Genomic DNA, 27,629 nt, shown 5'->3' with positions numbered 1-27,629 from the left:
TTTAAATTGCCATAGAAGCTATCACAATACAAAACAAAGACACAATTTATTTATTTGTGGATCATTGGACATTAAAAATATTTATTCTAGAGTAAAAAAAACTACGCTAAAGAACATTAATAATGATTATTGTCTTTTTCTTAGTCGGCCAAGACAGGTACTGATTTTTTCAAATGCCATTTCTTTTTTTGCTTTTCAGATCCCTTGCTGTGATCGAATAAACTGAAAGAAGAACTATTGAATATGGAAAGCTTCTGGTACCATTTGCTTTTCTTGGTCCGTTCTTTCTTGGAAGAATTGGCCATAGAATCAATGTTGGAAATGTCGCTCACGCTGACAAACGTTCCAGAATCTGTGACGGAACTAACAGACGGTTCTCTCTGACTATCCGCGGGGCTGTTGAAATCCACTAAACTCGTTGCGTGTCCGAGGGGGTGGAAGAATGTCGGGAGAGACGGGGTCTTTTCACTCGGTTCGACAACTTCTACTTCGCAGGGTGTTATACTTATCGTAGGCGGTTTTGTGGGTGGTGTGGGAGTTAACATATTATTTTCTACGGGTTTGATCATCAGTGGTGCACATGGAATGGCCAACCTAGGCGCGGCTGGATATTTGTTTTCTCTTGTTTGAGTTGGTATGCTGTTGTCAATTTCTCGGATAACAGCTCTGAAAGATAATTTTTTTGTAAAATTCAAACTAGATTTTAACGGGGTCTAATGACTTATTCATAACAGCTGCAAATTTTGAAGAAATTAAGTACCGATAATATAAGAAAAACTCAAGTCAAGCTTAAAAAACTAATTTCTTATATAAAATTCAATAAGTATGTTCAGTTATTGTAACCACCGATTGTGAGGTAAAATTTTATGCAAATTCAAATAGATACTGATTTTTGGATGGAAAATCAAATTTACTATATTGGTATATCTCTTATCATGTCTTTTTATATAAGCTCAGTTGCAGTCCAAGATAGCAAACGAACCACAAAGTTTATTGAGTGATGCAAGCATAAAAACTTCTGTATCTAACTTTTTTTTAAATCAATGACATACCTTCGATTGTTAGTAATTGAAAAGGGTGTTGCCCTTAGCGAGTCCCGAAGCTTGTCCCAGAAATTCCACAATGTTCCTGGCCTCTGATAATTTAGGATAAAGTAGAAAGAGAGTTGAGGTGGAAGCTCGCAACTTTTGTATAGACAAGGAATAACTTTTCGGCGCTGTTGTTCTGAAATTTTATGTGTTAAATTATTTACACTGCTTCTTATCTTAAAATACAAAACCAGGAAAATGTAAAAAAAGCTTAGTATTCAATATTTGAAATAAATAAACACAGAACCTGTTCCAGGGTTTACAATCTACCTTTAAAACTGGAAAGCTTTTAAAATTGGGTTGAGGTTCTTACTATGTGAGTTACTTTTATAAAGTAACTTATTTGTATTTTAAGTTTGATCTAGTTTTTCATTGAAGTTTTTTGTATGTAGAGATTTCTTGTTAAAACTACACAGTTTATAATTTTGATGTAAAAAATGAATAAATCCTTACGGTTTAGTTTTACTATTTTATTTATTGTACATTTCCATCATAAAACTGATAGATTCATATATTACAAGATGTATCCCCATTTTCATTTACCTACTCACCACATGTTCTCTCCTCAGCTTTCAACTAGTAAATATGGTTTAACCTCAATTTTAGTCTAAGGGCAAACTTTCCTAATATAAAAGTGAACTGTTTTGCAAATAAGATTTTCTTAAAATGTTTGTTTTTAAAATAAACATGTTGTACATGATTTACCAGTCTTAAAGATGCCTGCTTAGGTGAAGGTGCTCGTTTGTCAGTAAACAAAATATTATGAATATATTATCTATCTTTTTATATTGTAAAATATGCATGTAGAAATAAATGTAAATGGATAAATTGTAAATAGTCGGTTACCTATTCCAAGAGCTTGAGCAAAATCAATAAAGAATGTGTTGTATGGGGATTGAAGAAACTCAGGAGAAAGAATGACTATCAGACGATCACACCTCTCGGAAATGAGGCGTAGCATTGCAGAATGCTCTGCAACAATTCCACCAATCAAATCCCTGTCCTTTATGCACAACTGAAATCATAACATTCAAAATGACAACATACATATCAGTAAAAAAACATTTATTTAATTTGACATAAATATTTTTCAAATTACGGTAATTCCTATTTTGGTGGATAAAATTATTAACACTAAAGATTACACATGAAATATTTAATTGTCTTCAAAAATAAATATTAATATTTACGTTCTTAAAATTTACCGAAATATTTCGAATTTGAGGCTATTCTTAACTAGTTTTATATAACTCAATGATAGAAAATTGGAGTCAAGCTTTAGTAGGGCAGGGTTCGACTTCTTGACTATGCTCCATAAGTTTTCAATATCACCACGAGACCACAAGCAAGTTCAAAAATATAATTTAGAAGACTAGAAATCCCCCCCAAAACTAGATTTATTAAAGGGCCAAAAATGTATTTGGTCTATCGTTTCCCTACAGTTTTAATAGGTACCATTTTATCTAATACTTTATATTGTAATGTTTCTATCATTCTACATGGAAAAGGAGGATATATGTATAAATAAATAATAAATGAATTATGAAGACATATTATGTATGATACCTTAAATCCAAAACCATTTTCCATTCGCTCTATAAGAGTCATGGCAAAGTCAATGTCTTCATCAGCATATAAAACAAAAGCATTGTAAAATTGCGGAGTTAGTGAACCCTGGCTAGAAAGTTGCGCATCATCAACAGTTAAGACATCAAAGTCAGGAGTTGTCGGGAGTACTGATCGATTCACACTAGATAAACTATTTGTTTGTGAATCATTTAGAAAAGCGATGGCATCAGATTCTGAAACAAATATAAAAGATGGGCTGTAAAATAAAAATCAGTTGAAAAATTACATTCATTAACCACTTATACATCAGTATACATTAATATTACTAAGAAAACCATTTTATATTAATTTTATTTAAGAATCTTGAAATAATTTAAGATTCAAAAAGCTTATTAATATAATTTTTTTGCCAGGGTGGATTAAGAATACTGTTCTGTATGTGAATTAGAACCAGAAACCTGTACTTTTGATTCGAGCTACTCTCAGATAAATGTCCGGTAAAAAGAATGGCTTAACTGATGTACTATAGTTACTAGAATAAGTGGCATCCAATATTCCAATCTACGGGTTGCAAAATAATAATGTGCTGTCCCTTTATCAGCACAGCATAAACTACGGCTTGCATGCACCAATGTCCCAATTGTGTCGCATTGTATACTCGAGATAGAATCTGGACTTGTTTGGTGATTAATAGATCAAATCTTGTCTTGAAGTAGTCCTGCATTCAGGAAGAAAAAATGGTCTTTTGTCTAGCTCTTAAGTAGGTGCTCCGTGCATATAATTTTATATGTGTTTATGTTAGTGTTGCTAGTAATTTGCTATCATTCTAAAAAAATAAACATAAAATTTAAGAAACTGCAATCTCATAAATGAAAATACATGATTGTCTTAGCAAAATCGTGTTGAATCATATTGAATAGATAAATGTAATAAAAGATCAATTTAATCAAAAGATTAGTTTTGATTGATTGGTCTGAATCTTAATTGGTCAGGTTAAATGTGCGTATGATGAAATACCTACCTGTAAGAATATAATGCAACCTGTATATTTGGAGCAGGAATGAAAGGAAAAATTCAAATATGAAATAAAATGATTAGGTAACTTTCATTTTAAAAAATATGATTATATGACACCTCTTCTACCTCCAGATCTCACAGACGCAACTAACACACATACAAGCTGCGCGTATGATAAAAGAAAGAGCTTGGCTGTGTGCGTAGGTAGTGTGAACTCTGGTACATCAGGACAAGAACTAAGCCCCGAATACAATGTGAATGTTATTTTTTTCAGAAAAATATTTTCAATAAAACATATTGCATTTTATTTGGGGTAATACGGTATTTACATTTATTGTGCTGTGTGCTACACAGTGGAGGTTAAGAAGAAAGTTAACAATGATTAATGGGTAGTATAAAAAAATGTTATTAATTTATATGACTGTAATGTGATGATTAATTTGTGGTGAATTACTATTCAATAAAAGGTTGTTATTTAAATAGTCGAGAAGTATTCCACATTGTAATGTACGCATTACCACGGTTTCCCTGGTTTGTCAGCCTCGTCTGCCGCAGTCAGACTCCCCACCGTAGAGTTTTAATCTGCTTTACTCATTATTGATAATATTATCTTTTTTATCTCTAGTTTCATATTTATGGCCTTGTTAGTCAAATTTTATTATATTTTTTTATTTGATTTATTCTCTCAATTAATTTATGTATGAAAATTGCCACATTATACTTTGGTGCTTTACTGTGAGTAAGACAGTTTCTTCTGTATTAGTGCTATGCATTGTTTAAATACCCTAATAATTACTGATGCATTTTTCACAGAGTGGCCACTTAATGACAGGTCATAAGCCAGCCAGTGACAGGTCATAAGTCCTATTCCCTCTGTGGTGCAACAAATTTAGATCTAAAATAATCCCTATGGAGGAAATCCAGCCTGTCAGCAAACATCTGGACATACTCAAAACATTGCTATATTTATTTATTTTATTTTTATGCAGAATGCAAGTCTGAGACAAGCGCTGCCTGATTACATTAATAAAGGGGTGCTGCAATGGTTTAGTCACGTAGAGTGAATGAACAGTAAAATGGTGGCTGAAAAAAAAATACAATGCTATTGTTGATGGATGCAGAAAACATGGAAAACCAAAAAATACATGCTGGAATAATCTACGTGTGAGAAGATGTATGGGAGAGAGCAAGGTCTATATGAAAATATAGTTTCCTGGTGTTCTATCCTCTCTGCCTAACCCTATAGTGAAATGCCATGAAAGCCATTCTAATATGGCGGCAAATGTTGTACTATAAAACAGGAGCAGAATGTACCATATTATTGAAGCATTTTTTGCAAATGCATTGTACATTAAATAAAATTATTATTACTCAATTACTTTGAAAGATCTAAAAAATCAATTAATAAGTTTAATAGCAAAAATGTTTGCATCACTATCAACCATGAAGTATCGAATTCATTTATTCTGTATTAGAAGTCTATAATTAATAGATTGTCCTCTGAAAAGTCTTATTGTGATGTGTGTCCCACTAAATAATATTCTTCATCTTTTGGAGCACTTATCGGAGGTTAGTGACCATCATTATAATGATTATGGATAGCTTATACAGCGCCATTTTTGTAATATAATACCTCAAGGGCGCTTTACAAAGCGATTATATAAAGATATAAATTTAATTTTAACTTTTTGATTTAAGAAAAATAATGCACTTTGTCACCACATGCTAAGAATTTATTCAAATGATTTAGAGAACAAGTGGGTTTTAAGTTTTTTCCGAAACATCACTTCACTCTCACAGTTTCGGAACTCTGCTGGGAGAGAATTCCATGCCGTAGGGCCTGCGACCACAAATTCGCGTTCACCAAATTTAGTGCGCTGTTTGCTTAGAGGTATAATAACTTTTCCTTTCGACCTTGATGTAGCTGATCTAAGCGTAAGACGTCTGTCAGCTAGTTCATCTGGAATGCAGAGTTCCCATAAATATTCTGGAGCAGAGTTGTGCAGTGACTTATACATAAGTCAACCGAGTTTGTATTCCACCCTCTGTGGTAAACGTAGCCAGTGTAATTCCCGAAGTAGTGGAGTGATATGACTGAACTTAGAGATTCCAAAAATAAGTCTCGCTGCGGCATTCAATAGACTGTAAGCGAGTCATTTTATTCATTGGTAGACCTGCGTAGATACCATTACAATAATCGACTTTAGACACTACAAACGCATTTATTAATTGACGGGCGGCATCAACTGGCAAATTTTTGCGAATGCTTTTAATCTGTCTCAGCTGGTTAAAGCATGAGTTTATTGTTCTACTAATTTGAGCGTCAAGAGAAAGGTCAGAATTAAGGATGACACCCAGTAGTTTAACGGTGGGTAAAGCGGTACTCCTTACATCGGGTAGTGCCGTATCCTGAATTAAATTCTGTCGTCTGGCTGAAGCCATCCATAGTTGTTCCGTTTTAGATGGGTTAAGTGTTAGTCTATTTTCAGCCATCCAGTTTCCTATTTTCTCAATGCATCCTTAGTTAAATCAACAAGCACATTTCACTCGGTCGGTTTACAATAAAAATAAATCTGTGTATCATCTGCATAGCAGTGAAACCACAATCCAAATTCTTTGATAATATTCTATATATCTTTAGTGTACAGGAGATAGAGGAGTGGTCTGAGTACTGATCTTTGGGGTACTCCAGTAGACACCTTAAAGTTGGATGAGCTATTACCCTGGAACACAACTGCATATTCTCATTCATTAAGATATGAACTGAACCACATATGTGCCTGATCACGGATACCTTAAGTTTTTTCTAGACATTCAAGCAAAATGTTATGGTCTACAGCAGGGGTGCTCAAACTTGAACTGCTGGCGATCTACCTCAATATTTTTAGACTACTTACGATCGACTTGAGAGGCTGCAAGTATGTGTGATGCAGGGTTGTCGTACATACACGATACACCCTACCTACCTAGGTAGGGTGTACCGTAGCATATATAGATATTAGCTTTCGACTCGGTCGATCGCGATCGACTGGTCGATCGCGATCGACCGTTTGAGCACCCCTGGTCTACAGTATCAAATGAAGCACTCATGTCCAAAAGAGCCAACAATACCAGATTACCAGAGTCTACCGCCGTTATAATGTTAGCCAGCACTCTTATCACTCCTGTCTCCGTAGAATGAAAACGTCGGGGCATTGGTTGGTGAATTCATCATGATTCTGGGCTAGTCTAATCAGCGCTGCAGCATCCAGTACACCGCACCACTGTCTAAGATTTCCGACCCATGATGCTCTTTTCTGTCCTATACCCACCTTCCCCTGTCTTTCCTCCCATAATAAGTTGTAGGAGGGCATATTTCTCATTTTTCACTGCGGAATATGCAACCAAAGTATGGAGATTTTCTTCTTTTGACAGTGATCAGTAACTTTTTCTCTTTGTTCATAATTAGAACTGGTTCATTGGAGACACAATCAGTCTATGAGATTCAAAGCATTCTTCTGCACAACTAAAGTTCAAAGACTTAAATTTTGTTCATTGCTGAGATTTTGAGAGTCCAACTCCCCACTTCATATAGCAACACCGGCAGTACATGGGCTTGTATTGCTCTCCACCTTGTGCTTAGTCTCAGATCTCGGTTGTACAAGAGTTTCTGCATTTTATAAAAGGCTGATCTCGCAATCACAATTCTAGTCTTTATTTCTGAATCCGGATATCACTTGTTATTTAGCCAGCATCCTGAATATTTCAAACGGGTAACCTGTTCTATCCCACTACTGTCTATAGTGAGACGGATGTTAATGCCTCTCCGTTTGATGGCCACATAGCTTTGGTTTAATATTACAAAGAATAATATTACTAAGAACCGTGAAACACAGAAGATCCTTATTGATGTTATTTTATTTTAATTTTATTTAAGTTTATTGTTGTGCAAACAGTGCTATATTGGTATAATTACAGTGATATTATTACAAAAAAACATAAACATAACACATCACCAATTACATACACAACACAATATATAATACAATTTCTGAACAGGACAACAAAATGTGATGAGAATATGTTTAACATGTGACTCCGTTTGTGTTGGTATCTCTATAGTTTTGAATAAGGAGTGTGCGTTATGAAGTGATTTGTGTGAAATGTGGTGTATGTTTTGTATCCATTTTTTTTCAAAAAGATGGCTCATGGCCTTTAATGTTTGCTTGAGCGAGTTAAACCAATAAAATTAAAATTGTTTACATGTAAAAATAAATTGTTTTTCAACGCCCAACTTACCAAATAGTTTCCTAGTATCTTCCAGTACATCGAAACGATCCAAAGTTTCTAAATATTCCTGCAATGTCTGTAAATTTGCAATTTGAACACCCTTCCGACCCCACTGTGAAAGTAACTCGGAGGTTGGGTTTGGAGAGTTAGAAAAGGCGGGAATCATTTCTCCTGATATGCCAAATAGATGCGCCAAACCTCTCCAGTCCCTAGGAAGAAAAAAATGTAAAACGAAGGAATACAATACATAATGATGTTCCAGCTAACCTATATAAAGGAATGAGTGTTTGGCTTACCTTGGGATTCCTGCATCGTTTGTGATAACTTTACATGGATTAAGCAGTTTCGATAAAACCTCCTGGGCGTCATTTTTCAATGACAAAACGGGTATAACACTGAAATCTAATGAATTATCACTCATTTCTCACAGACTAACGATATAGTTAGAGACGCTTCAAGTCACAAATTATATTAAACTTCGAGTCTTACGTCAAAATAACATAACAAGATAATGTTGCTAGCACGATAGCTACTTAAATCCCTTCATTTGTATACCATTGCCATACCGCAGAATACATCAACCTGTTAATAAAAATATGAAATGGAAAAAATGTTACTTATCTAGTGTTAGTCTAGACCGTTAATTAAATTTCATAACTAACATTGAAGTCTTAGAACGGACGCAGCAGCCTCCTATGACGAGCATTTTGAGGGTGCAGCAGTGGACCTGGCTTAGACGCGTGCTGCGGATGCCTTAGAAGAGCCTTAACTCAAGATGTTTATTTTTTACACTTACGGGTTACGGGCTTCCGCTGTCCTGGAAGACCGTCTATGACGATCTTCTGGCTTTATTTGGTGAAACTAAGGGACCCATGATTGACGTGGGAGAAGGCGAGAGTACTGAGTAGTGATCGGGTCTCCTGAAGGCATTTGGTAATGTCGACAAGCTCTACTTAGGAGCGAATGTGGAAAATAAGAAGATATACAACAAATAATTAAGATTGATAAACATCGATACATCACGGTTTTTTTGTTTTTAGTATTTGTCTAATTTAATAACCATGTTTCCCAACAATCGATTTTCGATATTACACTATTAAGGTTTGTAGCAATATTTAACATTAACTATTGTATGCATAAACAAAAGATTTGAAAGGGTTAAAAGCGCCGGCAAAATTTAATCAGATAAAAATAATGAATTTGAATTACTATCTAGTTTAAAAAAAAAAGAATATTTTCATTAATTTTTTTTTTTCAATTCAATCAAATTTATAACTTGATTTAATAATAAATCCAGAAGAAAAAAATAAAAGAAAAATGTTTTACAAAACGGGGTAATTCTACCTTTTAATTTTACTATCATCTGTTTTCATTAAATTTTACTATGAATATTATACAAAAACAAAATTTTACAGGTGATTTTTTAAAAAATCTTTGTCTTATTAATAACAAAAAAATCGTAATGATAAAAATGTACATGATTCACAGGCCCACGAAATAAAAAAACGGATTTTAAAAAAAGGATGAAATCAAAACACGAAACAAATATTATCTTGTTCTAATAGAAAATCTAAAACGTATATTTTTTTTAAATAATTAGGTACGCAAGTACTGTAGTAAGCACAATTATTGCCATTACGTCTAGCGGGCATGCGCAGTACAAAATACGTGTTTTCGGCGCCAGCCAATGACAGTTTAAAGTTTGACCATCTGTAGTCAGCGAGTTTGACTAAATTGACAGTTGATAATTGATATTGACATTTGACACCACTGCATCTCGGTAATATTATTGTTACGATACGATTATATCACAAAAAACAAATGTACTCATGTCGTGACATAACACAAATCCACTAATTGCACTATGATTGCTTATATCCTAACTTACTGCTTCTACAGTTTTAGTAGAAGATAATAATATTATAGATGAAATATTAATTTTGATAAAAAAAACCTGAGAGTTCAACGCTTGACCATCAAATTTCTCAACATGACTGTAAAAATTATCTAGTAGCTTACAAAAAAGTGTTTCTTATTCATTCTATATATGTAATTCGACTTCCAATATGCATAAAAATACCCAGTTTATTAAAAATAACCATGAGCAGACTGAGTAGTACTGTTGCATCATAGGATTTCACTTAATGTAATGTTTATTGTATTCTCGTAAGAATAATTCTAATGGCGTAATAGTTTTATTTAGGTGCTGACATAATTTTAACAATATCTTCTTTCATATTTCAGATATACTTTGTAATTTTTGGTGACAGTGATGAAAGTTTTATGAAGTTCTTCCAAAAATGCCTATTTGGAGGTGAGCAATAAAACATGTAATATTTTACCAACCTGCCACGCTCTTTTTTAAAATCACAATAACAAATTAAACCTGATGGTGGCATTTTTCAAATTCTCAAATTAAGTTTTCTATTCAAATCTGTCATTTGCATTTTTTATGTTTATTATTTGTGTAACATTTCTACTGTTTTGCAATTTTTTATTGCATCCTTAACCTTTAACATACTATTTGAAAAAACTTCCTAATGTCCCATCCTAAATTTGTATATCCCAGCACAATATAGTTATGTCGTGTTGTAAAATAATATATTGGGGAGCTATCTTCGATTGGTTCGTTTACGGTGACCAAACCGGATATCCTTCAAAGCTCTCATATCACTGGATGGTTAATGTGAACCAGTGACGTTATTCAAAGTAGTGCGTTTTTATTAAAATATTTATTAGAATTTTTTTCGTACATTTTTAAGAAATTTTCCCTTACAATTTAATGCTCTAATTTTTACCGCGCGCAAGAAATATTTTTTTGTATCCAATTTACAGAAGAGCTGAAGTTCCTCATTGTGTCACTGTTCACAGCTCGCCCGTCTGATGGCAAAACAATGCATCTCAAAAAAGTTGAAACTGAGATAATCACCTTTAAAATGTTTTATGGAATTTAAATAATAACTTTTCTATAGCTACACCAAGTTGCCAATTGGCTAGGAAATGAAAAATAATCTCAAATACCATATGATAGATCTCATACCTTATGATGCATCTATATACCTTAGATAGAACCTTTTAGTAGAGTAATAAAACACCACTGGCTTATAGTCGCCCATACAGACAAAAACCGTTCTATGATTATCAGCTACAAAGTTAGGTACTACAGTTTACAGCAATACAACGGGCCCTATGTATTGCTGTAAACTGTAGTACCTAACTTTGTTTGAGAATTGCACGTTTGTCGTTGGTTGTTATACTAACTATCAAACCTAATTTTATTTATTTTTTATTTGAAATTTATTTATGTATAAAACTTTTACGGATCACATTCCTTTAACAAAATAATTTCTCCATTTTAAATTCTAATTCTATTGATAGTGATAGTGATAATATTTTTAACATATTTTGTAAAGGTTGTCTGTATCTTTTCTTTAGTTTTGTCTGGTTGGTAGTTTATTGTATAATTTCAGTCCCTGGTTTATTAGTCTTCACTGTTCTTGTCACGTTTTAGAATGTTGTATATGATATTCTCGTATTGTGTCCACGTTTACTACATTTTTTCCAAGTTTTAGTTCTTCGTCTACAATTATACCAGTAGCTAATTTATAAATAAATTTTGAGGATTCTAGTTGAAAGAGTTCAGTTACATTGAATTATTTAGTTTGTTTAAAGTTCTTTAGTTGCTGTTAGATAAGGGAGATCATATACTAACATTAATATTTTATTTTGCTGTCTTTGTTCTGTTTATGTCCTTTTTCATATTTATTTCCTGTACCCCATAGTAGTTGCATATCACATATCTTAGTTTTTACATAGGCTTATCATGTTGACCTTTTTAGGATTCCATCTGGGACCTCAGGTATCTGGGGTCACTGGGGAAGCGAATTACTACTCTAATGATATAACCATCCAAGTTTCAAACCACATTTCAATAGTACCTTCTTTGAAAACACTATAGTTCTGTTTCATGCCCATAGATGGTAGTAATACACAATATTATGTACTTAATTATTCATATTAGAAACTAAATATCAAGAACATGTTTTCTCAACCGTCAAATTGTATAAAATATTTTATTTATTTTTTTATTATCTATATACGTCCAGAGGGTTTTTACATGACGGGTATAAAATTAAAATTTAAGAGTTGTATGGTATAGCAAGTTATATGTAGGTAGGTACTTAAATAATAAACATCATCATCATCATTCCCTTTCTGCACCTAATGGCGCATAGGGCACTGCATTGGTACATCAATCTCAGCGTTTCTGGATCATTTCTGTTACATGAAGGTAAGATGATCAGTCTTAAGCTAGGGTTTCCTAGGACAGCGGTGCCCGTATTTTAACGGCCTTAGTGAACGGTGATGCGGTGGACAGCCGTCGTAATGATGACTAGAGTGTGGTTTCCTAGAAAAACGGTGTTATCAACACCATTAAACACCGTTTCCCTAGGAAACCACTCTCTAGACGACGTTACGACGGCTTCCCACCGCATAACCGTTCACTACGGCCGTTAAGATACGGGCACCGCTGTCCTAGGAAACCCTAGCTTTAGGCTTCAGGAGGCAGTCCAGGGACTATGAAATATTCTAGTGTGAAAACACCTTTATAAATTTATTTTATTAAGGAAATCATACAGTCTTAATATAAATACAAGGTAAAAAAGAACAATTAAAAAAATTAAGACCAATTACAGATTTCACATTAATTTATTATGAATGCAGGAGGAGAGGGGAAAAAATAATCAAATTCTAAAAAAATAAATATATGAAAATATAAATATTAAATAAAAAGTACATAAAAGGAAGAAGACATTGTATAGTTCAAACTCTAGTTTCCTCCCCTCTTTCTCTGCTTCCATGAACATTTATATTTCTTAGTAAAAATTCACAACCAATAATAATTATTTAGATGAATAAGTAAAAAATAAGAGTTGAAATTAAAAGTTAAAATTAAAATTAAAAAAAAAAAAAATTTTTTTCATACCAACCATGTCGGGAATCGAACCCGAGACCTCTTGCGTGGTTATAAAACGCGCTGACCACTAAACCACGAGCCGGAAAAACAAAAAAATAAATAACGATTAGAATAATATTAAAGTAGCAGGTGACATTATGCTTTATAGATGTAAACAATTAATAATTAGTTAATTTGTATAGATTTAATTAAGATTTACATTAAAATATGTTTTCGGTATTTATCCTACGTCACCCGAATAGTTAAACATAACACCTGTCTTACTTACATCGTTTTGGAATTGATTTTAAATAAAAAAAGTTGGTTTAATTTTTGAAATTTTCAATTGACTCCTGTAAAACAAACTTTAAAGTGCACCTTTTTACCATCGATAATAAGGTATTTTTACAAGTCGGGAATAACGTAATCAATATAATACATACGAGTATTTAGATCGGATTTTTATAATTCTAATGATATAACCTTCAATGTATTCAAAACAAGTTTTCATTTATAAATTTCGGGTATAAAAATGAGCACATACAAAACGGCTCGCAGCTGGCACATGTCATTTTGACGTCACGCGTTATGCCCGCCGACTGTGCTTCAAATAAACATCGCGTACAAGTTTGGCGCTAAAACGTCATACGTGCCGTTTGTCCCACAGGGCGCGTAGCGTCTCGTTTTCTGGTACCTAATTCAAATGATGCATACTTTGAACCTTTGTAGAAAATTTATCCGCGTTGCACGAAAAAAATATTTGTACCGTTATCATCATAATTTTTTGCTTCTTTTAAAAAAGTTTTTTTTTTAATGACCGTATTATGTATCATCGCACCTTTTATTTATTAATTTTTTTTGTTACTATGCTAAATGATTTTATACAAAATAATTTCAGAGTATATTGCCACACTCTTAGTGTACGAGTATACAAATTTGTATGTAATCTAAGGGTATATTCGATTGCCTGGGGTGCTATTCCGAACCACTCTCGTGACACGAGAAAACATTTTTTTTCCTATATTTACAATTTTACATAAAAAACATATATTTTATTTTGTTTATCACATATATTTTTTAAAATTTAAATATTCATTTTTTTAAAACTTTGATTTACTTTATTATTTTTACTCTACATATTTCATTTCCAGTTTCTGAATTACTAATTATTAATTTCTTAGTTTAAAAATTATTTTTTTTAAATACTGGGTTATTATAAATAGTGTGTACATTTGATCAATAACTTACATAGCCGTGAAAAATTATTATTTACTGTTTTTACAATTTAAGTTCCAATGTACCCTTATCTTCTATATCATAGGTTCCCAAAGTTGACTGGGCTCCGACCCATCTAACAAAAAAATCAAACTATGGGACCCACCTCTTAGCTGTCTTAGAGAAAAGAGGACATACATATTGGTAATGCTCAGATTCCCTAGTGGCGAGTCGTAGAGTCTTATTTGTTCTAATTGTTTGTGTTACATTCATAGTGTTACCAATATGAATGAAAGACTGTTGAAATAAAAAACACAACTTAAATAAAATAAAAATATTACTCAAATACCTACACCTGCAGGGTGTTTTTTTACAAAGGTATTTCAATGGGAAGGATGTATTTGTTTCTTATTTTTTCGTTTCGTTCGACGCGCTGTCGCTGACTGAGCTGTCAGTATAGCTGGCGCTAGCTGGCGATATTCAGCGACTGTGCTGCCGTCTGTAGTGCATTGGCAATTCAAATTATAATTATTTTATCACATTATTTTCCGTAACTTAAGTTTATTTCAATTTTCAGGAATTATAAATGGCTGAATGAAATATCAAATTTATCACTTCTTATTTTTTTAATTTATGTATACAGTGGCGAGGGCCCACTCAATATTCGCTCGCGACGCACTGTTGGGTCGCGACCCATAGTTTGGGAAACCATGTTCTATTTGAATTATATGTAAAAACTGTTGTTTTTTCTCTAATAAATAAATACAAAACGTAAAAAAACACAGCGCTGATAATACGATACATAAAAATTTTAAAAAAAATGCTTGGTTTAATAATTTATTAACAAATAAAAAATAAAAAAAAACGACTGAACTTCCTCATTATTAAGGCCAATGTGATTTTGCTGAAACTGAGATGCATTCAGTAAGGAATTAACGTGTATGATTTCTTGTAAGTGGGATTGGCCGCTTTCTTAAAATGTAGTCATTTGTTGAAAAATACATGTCCTCAATTATTGTTTCATGCTGATTTATGGTAATTTTCTTGTCATTTTAGTCACGTTACGTTTAACACAATGCAGCCTATCTAGTAGACAGTCTGTAGACGTTTGAACCGGCGCGGTCCGTAATGGAAGGCAGTAATTATTTTACAACAGTACAAGATTGAAAATTTCTCATCTTCCATTTACGTCAAAGGTCGCACGTTCTGGCGATAATAATGGCTGGTGCCTACTGCCTACTTAGCTCCGAGCCTTGAGAAAGTTGTAAACTTTACACTCGAATGAACGCTGGTATTACTACCTTGAGAAACCATACAAAACGGACTTGTCAATTGTTTGCTCGCAATATACCTCCACTCGTCTTTATTCACACCAATCAAACCTTATGATGCATAGAATACTGTATCCGTACACCGATTGCAGGGTCTTGATTTTTTGTTACATAGGCGAGATTACATCTCTTCCCCCTCAGATGCCAGTCTAAGAACTCTGAAATATTTTAGTAAAAAATTACATTTTTATAAAAATATTTTGGAACTAAAAGTGATAGAAATTTGCGCTAATTATTAAACAATCGACAAAAGGGGAAATATCATATACTAAGAATACCGATTTAAATATATATATAATGGATTAAGAATTATTAATTGTATTTTCAAAATCAATATGGATATTGTGGAGAAATATTTTCATATTTAAATGTAACAAAGAAATTTAATAAAAATACGTTGCTTTAAAAACGCGACGAGTTTGACCTCGGCTGTTGTGACGTCAAGATTTGTGATGATGTTCTAAACAAATTTCAATGGCCAGGAACAAATAAACATGAATCGTGACGTATTAGGGGCGTGGCCAATGGAACGACCGTTTTTGCGGGAATTTAAAATTACAAATTTTTATGTATTTTTTATGCTACTAATAATAAGCAAAAAAAAAAAATTCTTACTTGACCGTATTTCATAGACCTTTATTACTTTAAAAATGTGATATTTCTCTATTCTCAATAATGAAATATAAATTAAATAAATACACTGTATTGTAGGTAATTTAAGGTAAATGTGAAATTTCCCTATTGGTTGGTTTAGGTGATGATTTCATTCACCATTTTTCCTATTTGAACTTCCACGTCTCTGCAATTTTGGAATGTTACAGATTAAGAAAACTTGTCTCAATGATTTGTAAAAGTTCAAAATATTATAGAATTTTTAGTGTTTATTTATTGGTCGGCCTCGTGGTGTAATGGTCAGCGCGTTAGCCTGCCATGCAAGAGGTCTCGGGTTCGATTCCCGACATGGTTGATGTGAAATATTTAATTAAATGGGTGTTTTCATAGTCCCTGGACTGCTACCTGAAGCGTAAGATTGATCATCTTACCTTCATGTAACAAAAATGATCAAGATACGCTGCGATTGGAGTACCAACGCAGTGCCCTATGCACCATTAGGTGCGGAAAGGGAACGATGATTTATTTTTATTTTATTTTATAATTTTTACGCCCATAGGGCTTTTACATACATATAAATAATATAAAATTTGATTACATAACTTGATTTCCCTATTCGCTTGCATACACCTTACTATATAATAACAATAATAGTCTTTATTTATCATAATCTTCATTTATGTAATCCATGTTATAAATAATATCAAGTACATTTTTAGTCAAGTAGAATCAAAACTCAAATTTTACAAAAATGAGTTTTGACAAAAGTTCAAAAAAACCTCTGTATTTATATCCGTATTATTTATTAGGGAATTAATTTATTTTAAGATTATAATCCAATAATGTATTTGATTTCTTCGATATCTTTTAAACATGTAATAAAAATGTTTTTTATAGAAATGGGGACAGTTTAAAAAATGGGTAGTGTGAGTTTTGATCCCAAGTTTTGATATATAATGTGACTTTTTATACTGAAGAAGACAAGGAAAAATGAGGTTGTTTATAATAATGTTTTATGTACTAAACGATACCCGGTAATGATTTTGATTCTCGGTCCGATAGTAAGTTGATATTGAAACTGGCGTCATGGGATCGATTCCCATCAGCTGCAAGAAAAAAAGTCAAGATTCTTTTTTCCTAATTTGTCTGGGTATTATTGTGTATTTTTTATAACTGTCTTTCATATCCACTATTTCCCGCCTGCTGGCAATCCTTTTTTTTATTTTTAAAATTGTATTTATTATATTTTTTTCATTGCGTTTTACAATAGGTATACATAAGTTACAAATAGGAAAAAAAAATCCCACTAAGTCATGACCTGTGTGAGGTATACATTTTGTTTTTAAATTAAATAAAGGATACTGGAAGAATACGATTAATAAATAATAAATAAGTGGTAATAAATATTAGAACATATTTTTTTTGACAGTAAAAATGTGAAAATTATAATTAAAGTATACGCTATTCATTAAAAAAAGACGCTATTTCAATCAGATTTTACTATGCATAATTTCAACAAATTCAATTCGTTTTTTTTTCAATTACTATCTATTTTTATATTTTTTTAATGTCGTAATTAACTTTCCAAAAGATACTAGCTCTTGTGCTTGGAGAGTACAATGTTATATTTATTAATTAATTTGATGTCATATAATTTTGAATATACATGACAAAATACTTAAAATTACACGAAATAAAAAGAATAATAGAAAATAAAAATACAATAATACTAATTTAAATATTATGAAGATAACTCTCTTAATTTCTTATTGTATTCGGGTATTAAGGTATGAAATATTGCACATTTTTACATGCATGTTTAACGTTTGTTTTAATCAAGTAAAACTAAAGGTGCATTTATCAACAATACGGAGATTTTAGCCTTCAGAATTATTTTAGCGTAACGTTAGCACGAAATAAATAACAGCTAGACTTAACTTCTTGAGCGTGTGTCGTATTTTTTCTCTGAAGATTAATAAAAAAAGGCACTCAATATTCCCACATCAACCATTCAGATCATTGTTTTCTTTTAAAACTCTCAAGGAAATAATTATAATACTTGAATAATTTATTGTTCTATTTGATTACGCGAATGAAATAATGTATACAGGCCTCTGCACTGCGTTTTTAATGTTAACTGTAACCTTTAAATGAAATTGTAGTTAAGTTTACGTTGCATTCTTAACTAATAAGAATATGATTAGGTTGTTATTAAATTTGATGTATTTGTGTGTGTTTATCAACGAATTATTTATCATATAAAGAGCGAATACTTTGTGCGATTGAAAACAATTATTCACATATTTTTTTCGCAAATCAATGCACGTTTTATCTACGGTCTTCATTAAAAAAATAATAAGTAATAATAAAAATATAATTGTTATCGACAAAATAAACAATATGGGTAAGACTTACCTAAAAAGGGTCGGGCGTTTGTTTTTGGAAAGAAATGTATAATAATATGAATTATACAATTCTTTATATTGCATAGATGATCCATGTTAATTTAATATTTAAAATATAACATGAAGTAATTTATTTATTTATTTTCAGTTCACAAAAAGTAAAAGATATCACAATATAAATACAATTTATAAAATAAAATATAAAAAATAATAACACAAAACATTTTTCACCAATAGTCACAAAAGAAAAATTAAAAATCGTATATAGACCAAAATTTATTTTTCATTATATGTTATTAAAGCAGTTTATTAGAATTTATCTAAGATTAAATTTGATAAAATTTAATTTAAGATAGATGCAATTTATACAATCGAATATAATTTTTCTAGATTATTAATAAAGTCTCGTAGTAGTAATAAGTTTTTTTCAATGTAAATCAATAATTATAGTCACAATAAAATAAAATAAATAAAAAACAATGCGTACTCTTATTTAGTGTATCCGTTTTATTATTGTACATGTTAGTTAGGGTGAGTATATATATTTAGGGTGTGTGAGGGTGTGTGTATATGTGCATGGATGTGTGAGTATTGCGTGTATGCGAGAGTGTGTAGTGAATATAAGTGAACTTATTGATCAATGATTATAAAAAAAACCTGCTTAAAAAAAACCGTAATGAGGAAACCTATCAACCACCTTATCGATCGATGTAAAATAGTTAAGATTGTTAAGAATATTAACAAAAAATGTGTTTGGTGAAGTTAATAACGTAAAATTATGTAATTAAATACAATATAATAGACAATTTTCCAGTTTTATAATGTACAACGGATGAATAAGTCTTTTTTTTATATTTATTTTGAACATATTAAAATGCATGAAGTAATACTAAAAGGCAAAGAAAACAACTAGGACAAGAATTCCTGAATTCAAAATACTTGATTTTATCATGTTTTGTTAAAAATCGATGTAATATTTTTACAATTAATTATCTCAAGTTATGTACCTATTAAAATAAACTAAAAATATTTTATATAAATGTAACAAAATAAAAATGGCACGTTAACAAGTACACTTATACCCGTATGCCGAGACAAAACTTGATGTAAGGAAAGTACATTCTAATTTCAAATGCAGAGAATAACCCGAAGGTGAAGACAATAGAATGTACTTTCCTCACCGGTTTGTCTCTGCATACGGGTATTAGAGAAGCTTAGATAACAGATTTAGATAATTGATCTTTCCAGATAACTTTTATTTCGGTACCAATAAAAACCCGTAATGTTTATGTATATTATATAAATATTTATTATTTTGTGTCATCAGCGATCAATTTTTTTAAAGAAAATATGTTAAAAAAAAGATTGTTGGTCGATTTAATCAAATACGAAGGTGAAAAAAACAATTTCATATAAAAAGATTACGTGAATGCACAACAAATCAAGGCCAGATAAAAGTCAATTTCAAGTAAGTTAAGAGGATATGATACAGTGCGAAAAAGACAAGTCGAAATTACACGTCTGAATAATTTTGACAACTAAAATCGATCCCGTATTCCGCACCCCAAAATTCAACCGATTTGTTTTTTTTTAGAGAGAGTATCGGAATGAATTTTTCGGCGTTGGTACCTATGTTTTTATAAATTATTTATACTATTTCTATACCGTATGTCGGAAGACGGCAGTTAAAAATGGGCGCTTTTTTGGGTATTTGGATGGGCTTAGTTTCCATAGTTTTAAAATCCTCATGGACTTCATCTTAAGGAAGTCAATTCCACTAGATCGAAGAATATTCATCTCCTCCTCCCGAAAACTATGCGACCTAGAGTATGCCGATGATGCGGTTATAATTGACTGAATAAAATTTATTAGGTATTTTGATGAACTCGAGTTTTCATTTACGTTACAATAATTCACGTCTGGTAAATATGCTTTGCCTGTATCAATAAAATCGATTAATATTAGCTGAAATATTAAAGTATTTTAAGAGCTGAGTGAGCTGAGCTGTACAATGAGTTACCTGAAGAAATAAAAGAAATAGATAAAATTGAAATATTTAAAATTAATTTGTAAAAATATGTAATTGGCAATTTTGATAAAAAAATTGAAATATTATTAAAAGTTGATATCATACACATACACAAATAACATCAACCCTGATGATGGACGCTGTAACGCGATCCGAAACGTCGGTAGAGAGTACGAACGACACACGGCATAATAACCCAGAAAAACTTATTGTGCATCTTAACGGCCGTGAAAATCTAAGAAGTTTATATTAGTTCTTAAAATGTTATGAACTAATTTAATAAAGCATAAATAATAAATAAAACAAGGTATAATAAGAAATAAGAAAAAAAAGACTTCTATAATGTTAACATTAGAAATAAGGCCAGATTTTCTGTGCCCACTACTAGGCTCCAAAAAATTAGCAATTCTTTCCAAAGAATTGTAAAATACGCTTATATATTGATAGTGTATATTGATACCTTATGATATTTAAGCATTAACTAGAAAGTTTGATTAATCACGCGCTGTTTGAAAAAGGTTCGGAAAGAAGAATGTTCGGAAAGTAAGTGTACTAGATTTTTGCATTTATATTGTCTAAGGGCGCCTTCTTGGCTAAGGCTGTGGAGGATGGGCGCTCTTGGACCCATTTGGTTGGGATGTTTTGAACCATCCTCCGTATTCAGATTATTATCGTTCATCTCCCTGAAGTAGGTGAAATTAAATTTTCAACCAACGAGCAGGTGCAGAAAGAGATTCTGAAGTGGGAGAAGGAGTTTGCGGGAGAGTTTTTCGGGGAGGGCATAAATAAGCTTGTGCCACGGCTCGCCAAAAGACATTCGGAAGATGTTCTATGAATCCTAATTGCAATTTTTTGTTAATTTACTTATTAATAATTATTAATTATTCAGAAGTATTTTTTTTGAAAATTGTATGCATTTCGTATATAACATTCCAATATACCTACTAAATCGATAAATTAGTCGATTGTCGCACTTCGCGCGACGTTAGTGACATGTACATAAAAGAAAGTAACAACTTCATGCAATGTTTCCAGATGTACCTATTGGCCGCTTTGTAACATTACAAAACATGCGATTTCCCCACCTTCAAATTCATGTATTTTATAACTTCAGTAACTTTACAGGTAGAGAAATCGCTTTACGGGAACTGCATTCAAGATCACAGACACCTCATCCGAAAGGAAACTTTATTGACAACCTATTCAATTTGCTTGGAGTTACGTAACACAATGTTTTTTGCCTCACATTTATTTTAGCGTCGAATTTTATAACCGCTTCCCAAAAATTATTACGAGCAACGAACTTAATGGGTTGTGTGAATCGTTCTTTATTTTTCGTTATCTTGTGATATCATTATCGATCATTACAAATTGCACTTCGTGTCACAGATTGTTTAGTTACAAAACATTTGCGCATTATTCATGTCAATAATTGTTGCTATTTTTATTTGATTTCACTAGCAGGCGAAGTTCAATGCTTTGATGTGTGAATGCTATTGTTATGTTATTGTGATATTGTTAATGTTACTTTAGTTATAAAATCGTTCAATCCTTTCAGGATTTCTAAGAATTTTTTCAGCGCGTATTTTCGGGAGTCACTATATTTTCGGAACCATGTTTCAGAATTTTTCAGTTTTTTACCTTTGATTTAAAATCAAACTTTTCCCAAATCATTTTGAGATATTTTCAGAAATTATAAATAACCTCAATAACAAAATAAGGTTTTGATTGCAAGTATAAATATAAAAAGTAACACAGTTTTAAATGTATTTTCATTAAAATAAAATTTCTAGCCTAATTTTTAAACTTCTAGGCATTTTTGCAGTTTTAAAACCAGTTTTATTAATAAATATCTGATGAGCAAATTGCAACGTGTATTTTTACCAAATGTCTTGATATTTTCAAATAGCTGTCCCGTCATTCAATTTTATTCCTCTTATCAATACACTTTGTCAATCAAAATATTCAAAAATAAAACTTTTAAGAATTCAAGTGGTCTCAAGTTTTATGACTCTATGAACTATACTTATGACTAATAAAATTCCTTGAATGTTATGAAAACAAATTGGTTAAACTTTTTGAGTTTTTCATTGATTCTACTATTTTTATTGCAGTTTTTCTTCAGATATAATCGTTTTTATTATTGACTTAAACCAATTAATGACAGGTTATAAATCCTGTTGATGCCTAACCTTCCATATTCTTCTCAAATAATGATTTCTGTCGGTTAATATCTTTGATGATTATGAAATATGGCTTACCTGTCCAGTTAAAAAAATATATGTACCTTAACCACGGGAGTCACATTGAACGAAATGTCCAGGAAACAAGATTTCGTGATTGCACCTTTTCCAAAACATGATAAGTGTTAAACCAAATGAGATAATTTCAATCTATAAATAACTTTCAATCTTAAATAATGATTATTTTATTTAAAAAAGTACATTTTAAAATAGCGTATCTGGGACTACTGATTTTTTCGAATTCAAACAAAGTGGACTACGGTGTTTTATTGACATATAAAATAGCTTATTGCGATCAATTCTGCATTTTAAACCTTAAAACGGCTAAAAGTAGACTCTCGCGTTTTACCCTCTAAGGTAGCGCTATCCAACTTCTTTTAGGGTCGCCGGCCATTTTTTCTATGGGAAAAATTTCGGGTGTCATAGACTATAGGTACGTAATAAAACTATAATATAAGGTAATAAAAAGTCGAAAAAAAAAAAAAAAAACACATAACTAACTCGAAATAAAAACAGGATATTATTAAGTTAATTTCTTTTTATGACAAAAATATTCATCATAAATTAATTATGTTTACAAAACAAAGTTAACTTAAACGTACTTATGAGTTACTTAATTGGAGCAATGTGGTCGTCGTTGTTGAGCAACAATATCTTTGACGTCAATATTAACATTTGTTGTGGCAAGTCTAATTATATTTTCAAGTCTGGGGAGCTATTTTGAACCACTGTCGTAGCACGAAAAAACAGTTTTCCTCGTGTGTTTTGTATGTACGGGGCGGATTAAAAATGAAGCTACCTAAGTAGGAAATTTTTTTTTTTTTAAAAAACCATTTATTTCTCAACAACGTCTCCTTATACTTCGACACACTTAGTAAGACGATATTCCAACTTTTTTATACCATCTGAATAATACGATTTCGGGAATCTCTCAAAATACGCGTTAGTTTCGGTAATCACTTCTCCGTTTGAGCTGAATCTTTTTCCTGCGAGCCATTTTTTCAAGTTTGGAAACAAGAAAAAGTCACTAGAAGCTAAATCTGGACTATAAGGTGGATGATCAACCAATTCGAAGTGTATTTCACGTAATTTTAGCACCGTATCTAATGCTGTGTGAACCGGTGCGTTGTCTTGAAGAAAGAGCACTTTTTTCTTCTTTAACTGTGGTCGTTTTTCCTTGATTGCATCATTCAATTGATACAATAATGTACGATAATACTTTCCTGTGATTGTGGATCCTTTTTTAAGATAATCGATGGGCAATATTCCGAGTGCATCCCAAAATACAGTGGCCATAACCTTGCCAGCCAATTTCACTGCCTTTGCCTTCTTCGGAGCACTTCCACCAGCTTCCACCCATTGTTTCGATTGCTTTTTGGATTCAGGTGTATAGTGGTGCACCCACGTTTCATCAACAGTTATTAATCGACGCCAAAAATCAACAGGATTACGCTTTATCATGTCCAAACTCTGCTGTGAAGTAGTCTCTCGAACTCGTTTTTGTTCGACACTGAGCAAACGCGGCACACATCTTGCCGATAGCTTTTTCATATGCAAATGTTCATGAAAAATGTTAAACACACGTTCATATGAGATGTTTACCATTTTCTCTCACGCAACTTCATTCGGCGATCATTCATAACTATATCGAGGATTTTACTGATATTTTCTTCAGTCTTTTGGCCACCTCTTTTGGCCTTCCTGTTGATGGTATTGTTGCAGTGCTTGTTCGGCCGCGTTTAAATTCAGCAATCCAATATTTTACCATGTAATATGACGGAACAGACTCACCGTAATGTTTATCGAGGTTTTTTTTGTCTCTTTTGCCGTTTTCATTTTCAAATAATAGTGTTTAATCACTGTACGAAATTCGCTTTTTTTCCATTTTTCAAGAAACACAAAAGTTGTTTACTTCAAACGACTACAACAAATAAACTAATCGATAAATTTGAGTGTCATTTTAACAGCTGCCGTTTGACAGATCGCAATTTAGAAAAAAAAAAAAAAATGTGTTTGTGCTGCCATCTAGCGCTATGTAGCTTCATTATCAATCCGCCCTTGTAAATACACGAGGTAATACGGCCACGAGAGCATTTGGAATACCAGTCATGAAGTCCTTCAAGCTGTTTCCATGTTTTGATTTCATGTATTTTACGTGAGAGAAGGCACGCTCGCAGATGCATCCGAACGTACAAAAAACAAGTAATTTATTTCTTCATTTTTAAAGGTTTTTTAAATATTTAGTATTGGTAATTCTGAACACAATTTTTTATTTTCTTTCACGGGACATGCCACGTCAAATATTAATGTTTGATCAAAAGTTGGCTGTAAAATTTAAACCTCGCGGGGCGCAAAAAGTTTCACGGGCCGCCAGTTGGATAACGCTGCTCTAAGATACGGATTATTTTGGAGACAATTTTAAAATCAACATTCAAAGATCTATGATGATAACATGTACCAGACGAGATGCAGTATGACTTGACCTTTTAATATGTTTATATACACATAAAGGGTTTCTAAAATTATAAATAAATATAAATATTGAAAAGAATGTATTAGTTTAATAAGACATCATATTCTATCGAAATAAACTAATAGTCTTAGAACAAAATTCTATTTTAATTATTTGTTCCCAAACGTTCTTGGGATGGAATATAATATTTTTTCATTATTTTTATTTATTTACATACATTGGTTTATTGCACATTGTTTGAGACATAAGTCCCAAATCCATGGGACTTAAAGTCCTGAGTTAACGTAGGACGAGCAATTAGTTGACACAGACACATGAGTAACATTTGAAATTATCGTTTACTACACCTATCTATAAATCTGGAAACAAATCGGACGTCACTAACTATAGACCGATCTCAATTCTATCTCACATACCTAAATTATTCGAAGCAATATTAACGCATAAAATTACTCCTATTTTCAAAAATATCTTGGTTGATCAGCAACATGGTTTTCGGTCTGGTAAATCAACCACGACCAATCTCCTGTCTTTTACCGATACCGTTTTTAGGGGTCTGGAGAAAAATAAACAATTTGATTTGCTTTATACCGATTTCTCCAAAGCTTTTGACAAGGTCGATCACCAAATACTGTTGACCAAACTGTCTTCGTTTGGAATTCGTAATAATTTTTTATCGTTCTTTAAGTCATATCTCTGAAAGAAAACAGTTTGTAAGAGTAAATAATTCCATCTCAAACAGCATTAATGCATCTTCGGGTGTAAAACAGGGTGCTCACCTTGCTCCTTTGCTATTTAATCTATTCATCAATGATCTAAAAAATGTTTTTCTTACTTCATCAATTTGGCTGTTTGCTGACGACACTAAAATTCTCAAACATATTGACAGCCCTTTATTAATAAGCCCCACAATTACAATTTGATTTACTTTCTTTTAGTACCTGGTACTCATCCAATAATCTACATCTCAATTTAAGTAAGTGCAAGGTCATGAGATTTTTTCAGCTGGAAAATCCAAACATATACGACTACTCACTGAACGATGAAATATTATCACCTGTGTCTAGTATACGCGATTTAGGTATTATACTTGACACTCAACTTTCTTTTACAATTCATATTGAACATGCTATCAATAAATCCTTGGATTTATTAACAGAAGCATAACTGACTTCAAAAATATCAATACCTTTAAAACTATCTTCTTTTCTTTAGTTCGCCCGCACCTAGAATATTCCTCTGTTATCTGGTCTCCATATTATGATGCCTACATCAAAAATATTGAATCAGTTCAACGTCGATTTTTAAGAGAGATAGGCTGAAGGTTGGGCTTATGAAAAGACCAATATACGTATAATGAGTTAGAAACTAGCTTAAATATATCTTCTCTTCAAGACCGTCGAAATAAATCTGACCTTCTAGTCCTATTTAAAATTCTCAACTCACTCTTTGATGCGCTTGAACTACTGAGCTCAATAAAATTAAATATCCTAACTAGAAACCTCAGACAAAACTTACTCTTTCATACCGATAACCATAGAACTAACTATGGTTTTCATTTCCCTATGCCCAGAATTCTTAGGTCTGCCAACAAACATACCAGTCTTGATTTCTTTGATAACAAACGATCACTGAATCAAATTCAATTATAAACACCTCTCTCCCACTTCCACTCCCACCAAGTCTACCATATACCATTGTGTCTTTCTATTTTCCTTTATAATAATTTTATATGTACAAATATGTCCTTAAAAGTGCCCATTGGGCATAGTTATAAATATTTTTTAATATTTTAATTATATAAAATACTTATTCTACTCGTATGAATAACTCTGTGTAAGTCTCCTCCAAGCACAAGAACGTCTTGTCTTTTTTTGAAGAGGAACACCGTTAAAGATGCTAACAAAATATGTAGTAAAACTGAATAAACGTGCCTTAATAATTCATTGAATCTTTTATACAGCGTTTTTCAACAATAAAAAATGTGGCGACCCAATTACATAACCCGAATTATGGCAGTAGTGTTGAACTTTGTAATTTAGCGGTGTAAAGTAAAACCAAAAGGCAGTTCTACTCGTAATTGCACATTGTTTTGGATGACGCACCGTTATATTTAGCGTGTTCTTTGCAGCCAAGATCCCGTGACAAAGCCGCTATCCATTATGTTAACCCTCTCAGGTATTTTGTCCTAAGTAAAAAAATGACAAAAAAAATCTTCATTTTTTAAACGTTAGTTGCTTATTTTTTGTCTCGCTTATTATCTTATGTACAAACAAACAAACGAACCATCACGCCGCTTCCTCGTAGAGGTAAGCAGAGAGAATATAATGCCATATCACTCATCACTTGCATACAGACCTCGCTTTCTCTACATTCATACATCTTCTCATGCACGCACGCCGATAATTCCTACTTCTGACA

General features: G+C 32.1%; 1 protein-coding gene across 1 annotated transcript; it reads right to left on the bottom strand.

The window, feature by feature from the left end:
- Myd88 (myeloid differentiation primary response protein MyD88) lies at positions 1–8,433 on the bottom strand. The gene is made up of 6 exons (XM_088243636.1): positions 8,240–8,433; positions 7,953–8,152; positions 2,655–2,890; positions 1,935–2,103; positions 1,053–1,224; positions 1–666 (listed from the first exon to the last, which is right to left on the bottom strand). Exons 1-6 carry the CDS (start codon positions 8,362–8,364, stop codon positions 141–143), a joined length of 1,428 nt encoding a protein of 475 aa, XP_088099762.1. The 5' UTR covers positions 8,365–8,433; the 3' UTR covers positions 1–140.
- Between the last annotated feature and the right edge of the window lie 19,196 nt (positions 8,434–27,629).

This window comes from Micrasema longulum, unplaced genomic scaffold, assembly GCF_059751315.1.
Source record: "Micrasema longulum isolate JH-2025_06_02 unplaced genomic scaffold, ASM5975131v1 h1tg000222l, whole genome shotgun sequence".
Classification (NCBI taxonomy): domain Eukaryota; kingdom Metazoa; phylum Arthropoda; class Insecta; order Trichoptera; family Brachycentridae; genus Micrasema; species Micrasema longulum.
This window is presented reverse-complemented; position numbering and strand designations above follow the sequence as displayed.

Bases quoted from the DNA above. Each gene is read 5' to 3' on its own strand.
- Myd88 (XM_088243636.1), bottom strand. From the start codon at position 8,364: ATGAGTGATAATTCATTAGATTTCAGTGTTATACCCGTTTTGTCATTG. The intron at 2,891-7,952 runs GTAAGTTGGGCG...TATTTGTTTCAG, and splicing joins AGATACTAGGAAACTATTTG to AATCTGATGCCATCGCTTTT. The intron at 2,104-2,654 runs GTATCATACATA...TTATGATTTCAG, and splicing joins AAAATGGTTTTGGATTTAAG to TTGTGCATAAAGGACAGGGA.